Source organism: Chrysemys picta, chromosome 17 (assembly GCF_011386835.1).
Source record: "Chrysemys picta bellii isolate R12L10 chromosome 17, ASM1138683v2, whole genome shotgun sequence".
Taxonomy (NCBI): Eukaryota; Metazoa; Chordata; order Testudines; family Emydidae; genus Chrysemys; species Chrysemys picta.
The window spans coordinates 24,661,021-24,673,150 of NC_088807.1; the positions used below are offsets into that span (position 1 = coordinate 24,661,021).

The window sequence follows — 12,130 nt, forward strand, 5'->3', positions numbered from 1 at the left end:
GAGGAGATGGGGAGAGAGGGGGAGGTGGGGAGGGAAGGGGCTGGAGGGGGAGGGTCTAGGGCTGGGGGATACTCGTGTGACCCAGGAGCCCCATGGCCCAGCCATGCCGCTCTGGGCACCGTCCCCCGCTGGGTAAGGCCGCAGCGGGACGGGCGTGGGGCAGCGACGTTCAGGGGCACGCAGCCCCCCAGCCACCCGGGGGGGGGAGTCTCGGCGCTCACCCAGCCAAGCCCAGCAGGGAGCTAGACAAGGACCCACCAGCTCGCTGCTGGGCTCCAGCTTCTAAACAAGACTTGGGTGCCCCCCGCCAGTGGGGCAGCCCCCCCAGGGGTCCCACTCTTCCTTCAGGGCAGACCCCCCCCCAGCTCCAGCCAGATTCCAAGCCTTGGACCCCGGAAACTATTAGCCGAGCAGCGTTTGGGACTGAGCAGAAGGGAAACTGAGGCACGCGTTAACACCCCCCCCCCTTGGCAATGCCCGCGCCGTCGCTCCTTTCCACGACATGGACGAGCCAAGAAGACCTTGACAGGGTTGGGGGAGACTGACGGGACGGATTTAAATTCACCAGCCGCCCCGGTGGTAGCAGGAGCCCGGGGCCGGCACCGTGGAAGAGGAGACGGGGCAGAAGACGGTGGACACTCGGCCGGCGCCAGTGGAAAGCGGCTCCCAGCTCTCCGGGCTGGCCAGGCGCCGGCCAGCAGGGGCAGGGGAGAGGGAATCCCTGATCAGCCAGGAAAGGGCCCGGCTAGGAAGGCCAGGCGCGAGGTGGCCGGATGTGGCTTTCTTGGCCTGCGGCCTGGTGTGGCCCGTCCTGGGACGAGCTCTTTGAATCTGAAGGGCCGGGTGGGTTTCCCCAGAGCTGCGACACCATGTGCTACTGAGGGGGGGACCAGAGGAGAAGCTGGTGAGAAGGGAGGGAGGATGTGCAGGGGGGGCTGGAGGTCCAGGGAGGGGGGGATTCACAGTAGGGGGCACAGACAGGTGGGACAGACCTGGGCTCCTAACTACAGCTCTTCTGCGCCTCCCCCATGTAGATGCTCCTCCACCAGCAAGGCGTAGAACCCAGGAGTCCTGGCTCCCAGCCCCCCCCCCCCCCCCACCGCTCTAACCACTAGACTCCACTCCCCTCCCAGAGCTGGGGTGAGAACCCAGGAGTCCTGGCTCCCAGCCCCCCCGTGCTCTAACCACTAGCCCCCACTCCCCTCCCAGAGCCGGGGAGAGAACCCAAGAGTCCTGGCTCCCCACCCCCCCGCTCTAACCACTAGCCCCCACTCTCACACACACACACAGCTGGGCGGGGCCCATTCTCTCTCTTTATTGTGATGGATGCAAAGGGGATTTCTGGGGGTCGGGGTCATAACTGCGGGGGGCTGCTGGGTGTTTCCATAGGGATCCCCTGGAAGGAGGGGGAAGAGCTGCTGGCGTGGGGATCCTGACCCCCTCCCCCCCCGCAGAAGGGGGGTGGGGGGAGGGGTCTTCCGGAGAAGCACCTTCGCCTGGCTCCTGCCAGATCCACCTGCAAAGAACAGGCAGTGAAAGGGTTAAATCAGAGACCCAGGCCCCTCCCCCCCCAGCCGCGGCGCCCCCTAGAGGGGACAGGTCCCTGCCCCATTCCCCACCCCCTGAGCCAGCCAGTCCCCGCCCTGGGGCCGATGGGAGCCGGCGCCCCCTAGAGGGGACAGGCCCCGGCCCCATTCCCTGCCCCCCTGGAGCCAGCCAGTCCCTGCCCTGGGGCCGATGGGAGCCGGCGCCCCCTAGAGGGGACAGGCCCCGGCCCCATTCTCCACCCCCCGAGCCAGCCAGTCCCTGCCCTGGGGCCGATGGGACCTGGCGCCCCCTAGAGGGGACAGGCCCCTGCCCCATTCCCCGCCCCCCGGAGCCAGCCAGTCCCTGCCCTGGGGCCGATGGGAGCCGGCGCCCCCTAGAGGGGACAGGCCCCGCGCCCCATTCCCTAGTATTTCTCACACACCTCAAACATCATCAGGATACCCATCGAAATCTAATGTGGGCTGGAGGTCTGAGCTGGCCAGGCGGGCTGACGATAACAGGGGCTGATCTGGGGGGCAGAGAACAGGTTCATGACTACAAAACCTCAGCAGGACCCCCAGCCCCACAGGAATCCCTCCAAAGAGACCCGGCGCTTACCCCACTCCCCTCCCAGAGCCAGGATAGAACCCAGGAGTCCTGGCTCCCAGCCCCCCCTGCTCTAACCACTAGACCCCACTCCCCTCCCAGAGCCAGGGCGAGAACCCAGGAGTCCTAGCTCCCAGCCCCCCCTGCTCTAACCACTAGACCCCACTCCCCTCCCAGAGCCAGGAGAGAACCCAGGAGTCCTGGCTCCCAGCCCCCCCTGCTCTAACCACTAGACCCCACTCCCCTCCCAGAGCCAGGGAGAGAACCCAGGCGTCCTGGCTCCTAGCCCCCCGGCTCTAACCACCAGCCCCCACTCCCTTCCCAGAGCCAGGATAGAACCCAGGAGTCCTGGATCCCAGCCCCCCCCCCCCTCTGACCCACTCGACATCCCCCCCAGCTCACCATATTCCTCCTCCTCCGGGCAGGGTGGCATATTGAGACATGGCTCCTTCTCCTCCACCTCCAGGGACTTCCCGTTGATGGGCTGGCACTGGGGCCAGGGTTTACCCCAGAAGCTGACGTTTACCGACCCGGTGCTCCCCACTCCCTGGGTCTCCATCCTGCGGGGGAGGGGAGAGATCAGCATCGGGCCCAGACCCCTCCCACGGGCCTCTGGATCAGACCCATGGGACCCCCACAGCTTGGTATCCTTCCCCTCCCACCAGATCGGCCCCAACCCTGGTATCCCCACTCCTGGATCAGACCCACAGGCGCTGGTATGTCCCCCCTACCCCACCCCCAGCTGGTCACACTCACGAAAATTTGGGGTACGTGGGTTGGCAAACGCGCTTCCGAGACTTCATGGAGTTCTTCTCGCAGGGTGGGACGCAGAGACCCCAGGGACTCCAGTCGGACCACTGGCCCTCCACTGGGGAGCCAGTACAGACACCAGTCAGGTCAAGAGCCCACCTGGCCCGGTATCCCACCTGCCCTCCCCCCAAGTCAGAACCAGGGGCCCCTGCAGCCGGGTACCCCCGCCCAGATCAGACCCCCGGGCCCCTCCAGCCCGGTCTCCCCGCCTGCCCCACCTCGGACACTCACATTTGCACCGAAACATGTTGTAGCAGCTGCGGATATGGATAGTACTGCCCTCACAGCGCTTCCCATCGGGGCTGCGCCCCCGGCACTCCCGCGTCCGCCTCTGCTGCCCCACGATCTCCCGGCAGCTGATGCTCCCGGTGTAACCCGGCCGGGTGCAAGTGGACCACTCCCCCCACTCCGACCAGCGCCCGTCCACTGCGGGGGAGAGACGGGGAGACCCCCAGAGACAACAGAGTATGACTGTGAGTCCTCCCACCCACCCATCCATCCATCCATTGATACATCATCCATCCATCCACCCATTGACCCATCCATCCATCCATCCACCATTGATCCATCCATCCACTGACCCACTCATCCACCCATTGACCCATCCATCCATCTACCCACACACAAACCAGCCCACCCATCATCCACCCATTGACCCATCCATCCATCCACCCACACACAAACCAGCCCACCCATCATCCATCCATCGACCCATCCATCCATCTACCCACCATTGATCCATCCATCCACTGACCCACTCATCCACCCATTGACCCATCCATCCATCTACCCACACACAAACCTGACCACCCATCATCCGTCCAGCCACTGACCCACCCATCCATCCACCCACCCACCCATTGACCCATCCATCCATCAACCTACCGATTGACCCATCCATCCATCCATCCATCCATCCATCCATCAACCCACCGATTGACCCACCCATCCACCCACCCATTGACCCATCCATCCACCCACCCATTGACCCATCCATTCATCCACCCATTGACCCACTCCTCCATCCACCCATTGAGCTATCCATCCATCTACCCACACACAAACCAGCCCACCCATCATCCATCCATCCACTGACTCACCCATCCATCCATCCACCCACCCATTGACCCATCCATCCATCCACCCATTTACCCATCCATTCATCCACCCATTGACCCACTCATCCATCCACCCATTGAGCTATCCATCCATCTACCCACACACAAACCAGCCCACCCATCATCCATCCATCCACTGACTCACCCAAACATCCACCCTACCATCCATCCACAGATGCACCCAACCATTGATCCATTCATCCATCGACCCACCACTGACCCATCATCCATCCAACCACCCATCCATCCATCTACCCACACACAAATCTGCCCACCCATCATTCATCCATGTATTGACCCACACAAACATCCATCCATTGACCTAGCCATCAATCCACCCACCCATTGCCATCTGTCCATTGACCCAACCAACCATTGATCCATCCATCCACCCACCCATTGACCTATTCATTCATCCATTCACCCCTCCATCCATTAATTCATCCATTTCTACTTCCATCCATCCCAATACGCACCCCTCCATTCACGCATCCATCATTTTACTGCACGTTCATCTCTCCCTCCATCCATCCATCTTTTCCATTCCTCCCTCCATCTCTCTGTGCATCCCATCACTTTTCTACCCCTTCATTCTCTTCCTGATCCATCCATTCTTCTTTTCCTCTATACTTCCATTCCTCCACCCCTTGTCCCACCCCTCCACCTGCCCTCCCCTCCAGGGACAGAGGGTGTCCACTTCCCCCTCCAATGCTCTTTGTCTGTCCCTGCCCCCTTACCTGGGCAGGGTATTTTGGTGTTGCAGAAATGTGACCGGGTATTGAGGCCAAGACAGGCCTTACCACCATGCCGTGGAGCTGGTTGTTACAAAGACGCTTCTGCGTTACCCGGCCCAGGCCACAGGTCACCGAGCAGGTGCTGGATGTCTCCCAGTTGTTCCAGCCACCGTCCACTAGGCAGGGCGCAGGGTCAGAGAGAAAGAAACACAGGTCAGCATGAGAAACCTCCCCCGAGGGTTGGGAGAATGCCCAGGGCGGGGACTGGCTGGCTTGGGGGGGTGGGGAACGGGGCAGGGGCCTGTCCCCTCTGGAGGGCGCCGGCTCCCATCTGGCCCCAGGGCAGGGGACTGGCTGGCTCGGGGAGAGGGGGGCAGGAGGGTCTTTCTCACCTGGGCAGAAGGGCAGCCCGGGGCACGACTGGTCCTCACTGGTGGGTCCAATGCAGGGGAGTCCGGGAGGGATGACGGAAGGCGGGGGGTTGTTGCAAACCCGCCAACGACGCTGCTGGGGCTTCAGCTTCACGTCCTCTGGAGAGCATGTGGCAGAACAAGGACCCCATTGCCCCCAACTGCCCCAGTTACCATGAGCTACAGAGAGGGAGAGATCAGGTGTCAGTATTGGGAGAAGCCATTCACCCCCACCTGCCCACCTATCCCCCATCCAGTGACCCAGCCATAGCCCACCCACCCATCCCCCCACAACCATCTACCCAACCATCCCTTTCCATCCATCTCCCCACCCAAGCACCCCCACCCATCCATCTCTGCTCCCCCATCCACCCATTCAACTACCCATCCCTTCCCACCCATCCCCCCATTCAACTACCCAACCATCCCTTCCCACCCATCCCCCCACAACCATCTTTTCCCACCCATCCCCCCATTCAACTACTCATCCCTTCCCACCCATCCCCCATACGACTACCCAACCATCCCTTCCCACCCCTCCCCCCACAACCATCTCTTCCCACCTATCCTCCCATTCAGCTACCCAACCATTCCTTCCCACCCATCCCCCCACAACCATCTCCTCCCACCCATCCCCCCATTCAACTACCCAACCATTCCTTCCCACCCATCCCCCCACAACCATCTCCTCCCACCCATCCCCCCATTCAACTACCCAACCATCCCTTCCCATCCATCCCCCCACTCAAGCACCCCCCCCACCCATCCATCTCTGCTCCCCCATCCACCCAACCATTCATCTATCCCTGCCCACCCATCCCCCCCATCCAACTTACCATCCATCCACCACCCGCATCCATCCACTGGACCATCTCTACCCAGCCGTCCACTCAGTCACTCCCCACCCAGCTATAGGTCTATTCTGACCAAGGCCACGAAACAATGAACAAAGCCTGAATTCCCAACAGCCTTGTAAATATGTAGTTAGTAGATAAGGGAACAGCAGGCGGATGGCGAACGTGTGACCAGAGATTGGCTCCCAGGAACTAAGGAGCCGATCACAGAGTGTGTGTGCGGATGTAGAACAGAGAGCGCGGGCGGCGTCTGTGTGAGGACGTGTTTAGCAGCTGGTGAATGTGTTTGTATTTTGGGTGCATGGTTCATCCTGGACCCACCCCCTGCACCTGTGAGCCTCAGTAGCGCAGCGTCGGGCCCCTGGGTGCCAGGAGAGAAACCTCCGTGATGAGCTTGGCGTTGAGCTGAGTTCTTGGGAACTGAGTGGATAAGGTCCCAACATCATCCACCCAACCATCCCTGTCTGCTCACCCACCCATCCAGGTGTCCACCCACCCTTTAGCCCATCCATCCATCTACCCATCCATCCCTGCCCCCACAATTCCCCACCATCCAGCTGTCTATCCACCCACCCTTACCCTAACCCATCCCTCCACCCAACTACCCATCCATCCACCCATTCCTATCCATCCGTCCAGCCACCCAACCAGCCATCCCCCTCCCCACCTCAACCCGCCCCTTAATCCTTCTGTCCAAGCACCCAACAATCCATCCTCCCCACCCACCCATCCCTTACCACCCACCCATGTATGCACCCACCCAACCCCATCCACCTATCCACTAATCCTTCCACCCAACAACCCATTCCCCATCCATCCATCCGACCACCCAACCATCCATCCCTGCCCCCACCCCCACATCCAACCATCCACCTACCCAGCCATCCATCCTGTCCCCCACCCATCCCCCTACCCACCCAACCAGATACTCCGGGATGAATGCAGTATAAAAACATCTATGGAATAGAATTAGATCCTAGATGTGTCGGGCTGGAAGGGACCTCGGAAGGTCACCAAATCCAGCCCCCTGAGCAGAGGCAGGACTAAGTCAATCTAATCTATCCCTGACGGGTTTGTCCAACTTCTTCTTAAAACCTTCCAATGACGGGGTCCCACAGCCCCCTTGGAAGCCAATTCTGGAGCTGAGCGACCCTGAGAGTTAGAAAGTTTCTCCCAATATCTAACCTCCATCCCACTGGCTGTAGATTCAGCCCTTTACGTCTCGTCCTTCTCTCAGCGGACACGGAGAACAATTGACCAGTGTCCTCTTTAGAACAGCCCGTGAGGTAGCTAAAGACTGTTCTCAGGTCCCCCCTCAGTCTCCTTCTCTCCAGACCAAACGTGCCCCGTTTCTTTTAACCGTCCCTCCTAGGTCGGGTTTTCTAAACCTTCGATCCTTTTGGTTGCTCTGCTCTGGACTCTCCCCAATTTGTTCACAACTTTTCTAATGCGGGAGGCGCCCAGAGCCGGACACAGTCCTCCCCACCAGGGCCCCCCCAGTGCCGACTGGGGCGGGACCACGACTTCCTGTGTCTCACATGCGACCCCCCCGTTAACACACCCAGAATGAGATTAGCCTTCCCCCCAGCCGCGTCCCGTTGTAGAGTCCTATTCCACTCGGGATCCGCTCAAACCCCCAGATCCTTTTCAGCCGTGCGACCGCCTAGTCCCCACTTTGTAGCTACGCGTTTGATTCCACCCCACCTTCCTCGGCGTCGTATGCTGCACGTCTCCTTCTCGGATGTGGCCTGGTTGAGTTCAGAGCCACTCTTCCCCTAGCCGGCTTGGGAGGATATCAGGTGGGCTGGTGTCAAAAAAGGACTACACCCCCTCCCACCCCCCGGCCCATCCCCCCCCCACACACACACACTCACTGGGGCAGATCTTGTTGGTGTCACAGGGCATTGTGTCCGAGTCGGGGCCAGGGCAGGAGCCCCCGCAGATGGGCGCCGGCTCGGTGCATCTTCGGACGCGCTTCCTCACCCCCTCGGCGCACGTCACGGAGCAGGAGCTCCAGGGGCCCCAGGCCGACCAGCCCCCCATCACTGCGGGGGGTGGGGGGAGGGGGTCAGCACCGGATTGGGGTGGGGGTGGGGACCTGAGGCAGCTCCCTCCCCATTCCAGAGATCCCCTCCCCACCTGAGACCACCCATCCACCTGCCCTTCCCATGAGATCCCCTCCCCCTACACACCCCTCCCCAGAGACCCCTCCTGCCCCCCACCCACCCCTCAGAGCCCAGCTCCAATAGGGGGTGACAACCCCTCCCCCTCCCCTGTCACCCCTCGTCCCAGCCCCCCATCACTGCCATGGGCCTCTCTGCAGCTCCAGCAGCTGGGAACAGGAAGTTTCCATTTCCAGCTGTGGGGGGGGAGATCCGGGGGGTGGGGGCGGGGGGGAACCAGCACCCATAGGAGGGAAGTGAAAGTGCTGAATCCGCGCGAGAGAGGGAGAAGCCTGGGGGTAATCCCAGCTATGCCAGCCCCAGCCTCTCCCACCAGGGGGTGCTGTGGAGCAGAGAGGGCCACTCGCCCTAGGGGGGCGCTGTGGGGTGCACGGCTGGGTGATGTGGGGTGCTGTCTGCATGGGGTGGAGGTCTCCAGCAGGGGGCACTGTGGGGCACAGGGGGCACTGGCCGTGGGGGATGCTGTGGGGCCCTGGTCCTGGGGGGCGATGTGGGGCACAGGAGGTCACTAGCCCTGGGGGGGTCACTGTGGGGCACGAGGGGCACTGGCCGTGGGGGGAGCTGTGGGGCATTGCAGGAGGGGGGCTCAGTGGGGCACAGGGGGTCACTGGCTGTGGGGGGCACTGTGGGGCACAGGGGGTACTAGCTGTGGGGGGTGCTATGGGGCACTGGCCCTGGGGGGCTCTGTGGGGCACAGAGCATCACTGTCCCTGGGGGGCGCTGTGGGGCACAGGGGGCACTGGCCGTGAGGGACTCTGTATGGCATGGGGGGCACTGGCCGTGAGGGACGCTGTGGGGCACTGGTCCTGGGGGGCTCTGTGGGGCACAGGAGGTCACTAGCCCGGGGGGAGCGCTGTGCGGCACGGGGGGCACTGGCTGTGGGGGGTGCCGTGGGGCTCTGGCCCTTGAGGGGGTCGCTGTGGGGCACAGGGGGGCACTGGCCATGGGGGGCGCTGTGGGGCACAGGAGGTCACTAGCCCTGGGGTGGTTGCTGTGGGGCACAGGGGGTAACTGGCCGTGCGGGGGTGCTGTGGGGTACAGGGGGCACTAGCCGTGGGGGGTGCTGTGGGGCACTGACCGTGGGGGGAGGCACTGTTGGGCACAGGGGGGCACTGACCGTGGGGGGCGCTGTGGGGCACTGGCCATGGGGGGGCGCTGTGGAGCACTGACCGTGGGGGGCGCTGTGGGGCACTGGCCACGGGGGGGCACCATGGGGGGCCCTGTGGGGCACTGGCGGTGGGGGGTGCTGTGGGGCACTGACTGTGGGGGGGGCGCTGTTGGGCACTGGCCATGGGGGGGCACCGTGGGGGGCGCTGTGGGGCACTGGCCGTGGGGGGTGCTGTGGGGCACTGACTGTGGGGGGGGGCGCTGTTGGGCACTGGCCATGGGGGGGACGCTGTGGGGCACAGGAGGTCACTAGCCCTGGGGGAGTCGCTGTGGGGCACAGGGGGTAACTGGCCGTGGGGGGGGGGTGCTGTGGGGCACAGGGGGCACTGGCCGTGGGGGGCACTGTGGGGCACTGACTGTGGGGGGGGGGCGCTGCCGGAGGGGGGCGGGGGGAACTCACCCGGGCAGCAATCCTGCAGGCTGCAGGCTTGTATCTCCCACTTCTTCCGCGGGCCCCCCGAGCACTGGCCCTGCCCCAGGCAGGTCTGGCTGCGTCTCTGCACCCCCTCCCCGCAGGACACGGAGCAGGGGCTCCACGGCGTCCAGTCGCTCCACTCGGCCTGGCTGCGGGGACGGCACAGGCCTCAGGGGGGGCTGGGGCGAGGGGTGGACGGGCTGGGGTTAGGGGCGAGGGCGGGACTGGCAGGGCGCCCCGGCGCGGGGCCGGTACCCGTAGTTGGGGTTCTGGCAGCAGTGGGGGGGCTCTGGGGGGGCACTCACCGGCAGGACTGGCAGGGCGCCCCGGCGCGGGGCCGGTACCCGTAGTTGGGGTTCTGGCAGCAGTAGGGGGCTCTGGGGGGGCACTCACCGGCAGGACTGGCAGGGCGCCCCAGCGCGGGGCCGGTACCCGTAGTTGGGGTTCTGGCAGCAGTGGGGGGGCTCGGGGGGGGCACTCACCGGCAGGACTGGCAGGGCGCCCCGGCGCGGGGCCGGTACCCGTAGTTGGGGTTCTGGCAGCAGTGGGGGGGCTCTGGGGGGGCACTCACCGGCAGGACTGGCAGGGCGCCCCGGCGCGGGGCCGGTACCCGTAGTTGGGGTTCTGGCAGCAGTGGGGGGGGTTCTGGGGGGGCACTCACCGGCAGGATTGGCAGGGCGCCCCGGCGCGGGGCCGGTACCCGTAGTTGGGGTTCTGGCAGCAGTGGGGGGGGCTCTGGGGGGGCACTCACCGGCAGGACTGGCAGGGCGCCCCGGCGCGGGGCCGGTACCCGTAGTTGGGGTTCTGGCAGCAGTGGGGGGGGCTCTGGGGGGGCACTCACCGGCAGGACTGGCAGGGCGCCCCGGCGCGGGGCCGGTACCCGTAGTTGGGGTTCCGGCAGCAGTGGGGGGCTTCTGGGGGGGGCACTCACCGGCAGGACTGGCAGGGCGCCCCGGTGCGGGGCCGGTACCCGTAGTTGGGGTTCTGGCAGCAGTGGGGGGGCTCTGGGGGGGCACTCACCGGCAGGACTGGCAGGGTGCCCCGGCGCGGGGCCGGTACCCGTAGTTGGGGTTCTGGCAGCAGTGGGGGGGCTCTGTGAGGGCACTCACCGGCAGGATTGGCAGGGCGCCCCAGCGCGGGGCCGGTACCCGTAGTTGGGGTTCTGGCAGCAGTGGGGGGGCTCTGGGGGGGCACTCACCGGCAGGACTGGCAGGGCGCCCCGGCGCGGGGCCGGTACCCGTAGTTGGGGTTCTGGCAGCAGTCCTCCTGGGACACGTCCTCCCCCAGGAACAACTTGCACTTGCCGGCCCCGAAGTCCTCGTAGCAAAGTCCCTCCTGGGCATCTGCGGGGGGAGTCGGGGGTGAGACCAGCCGGAGGGACAGACAGACAGACAGACTAGGGGGGGCCCACTCGGCTCAGACACACAACCCCCCCCCCCCGCCCCAGTACCTGCAAATGGGCCCAGGGCCCAGCACAAGGCCAGCAAGAGGCCAAAGGTCACGGCCCCCTCCATGGGGCTGGCGCGGACGGACGGACGGACAGACAGCGGCTGCACAGAAGCTCGACAGAGAGCGACTGAGCCGCGGGGGTGGGGCGGGGGGAGGAAATTCCCATCAGCCACTCCCCCCCCCCCCCGCAGGACTTCCCCCTGGCATTTGCTCTGCAAGGGGGAGGGGAACAGCAGGTTTGGGGGGGACCCTGAGCCTCCCCAGCCCTGGGCCGTCTCCTTCCAGCTCCCTGGGGGGTAGTGCGGGGGGGGACCCCCATCCCCCCCCACCCCACGGCCGAGGGCCCCTCCCCTCAGCCAACTGGGACCTTGGACTTTTGGTCCCTGGCTCTGGCCTCCGCGAGGGGCCGGCCGGGCCTGGGTGCCCAGCGGGGGAGTGTGTGTGGGGGGGTGTCCTCCGCCCCCAGCCACCTCCGCACGGGGAGGTCTCGGAGATCACCAGCAATGGGGGGGGGTCTAAACCCCCCCCACCTTGTAACTTGGGGGGGGAGATTTGGTGCTGCCCCACTGTGGCTCGGAGCACACAGAAAGTTCCCCCAATCTGCCTCCCCCCCGCCATGCAGAGCGCCCCCATCTACCTCCCCCCCACCGTGCGGAGCCCCCCCATCTGCCTCTCCCCCACCATGCAGGGCCCTCCCCATCTGCCTTCCCCCTGGTGTGCAGGGCCCCCCCATCTTCCCCCCCATATTTGTAACTGCTGGGCACTCCGGCTTCCCCCCTCCAGTCCATCACCCCCCCAAGGAGCAAAACCCACCCCCGTTATCAGCTCACCGTGGCCCCCACCCTCCAGCCGCTGGG

General features: G+C 64.9%; 1 protein-coding gene and 1 pseudogene across 1 annotated transcript; one reads left to right on the forward strand and one right to left on the reverse strand.

The window, feature by feature from the left end:
- LOC135976234 (properdin-like) overlaps positions 1–1,059 on the forward strand; it is a 9,607-nt pseudogene extending 8,548 nt beyond the window's left edge.
- Positions 1,060–1,300: 241 nt separating this feature from the next.
- On the reverse strand, positions 1,301–11,600 carry CFP (complement factor properdin). The gene is given in 12 exon segments (XM_065570889.1): positions 1,301–1,516; positions 1,970–2,056; positions 2,536–2,693; positions 2,890–3,001; positions 3,175–3,369; positions 4,799–4,882; positions 4,885–4,971; positions 5,188–5,385; positions 7,934–8,104; positions 9,810–9,973; positions 11,023–11,167; positions 11,275–11,600. Coding segments are annotated over 11 exon segments (1,464 nt in total). The 5' UTR covers positions 11,339–11,600; the 3' UTR covers positions 1,301–1,516; position 1,970.
- Between the last annotated feature and the right edge of the window lie 530 nt (positions 11,601–12,130).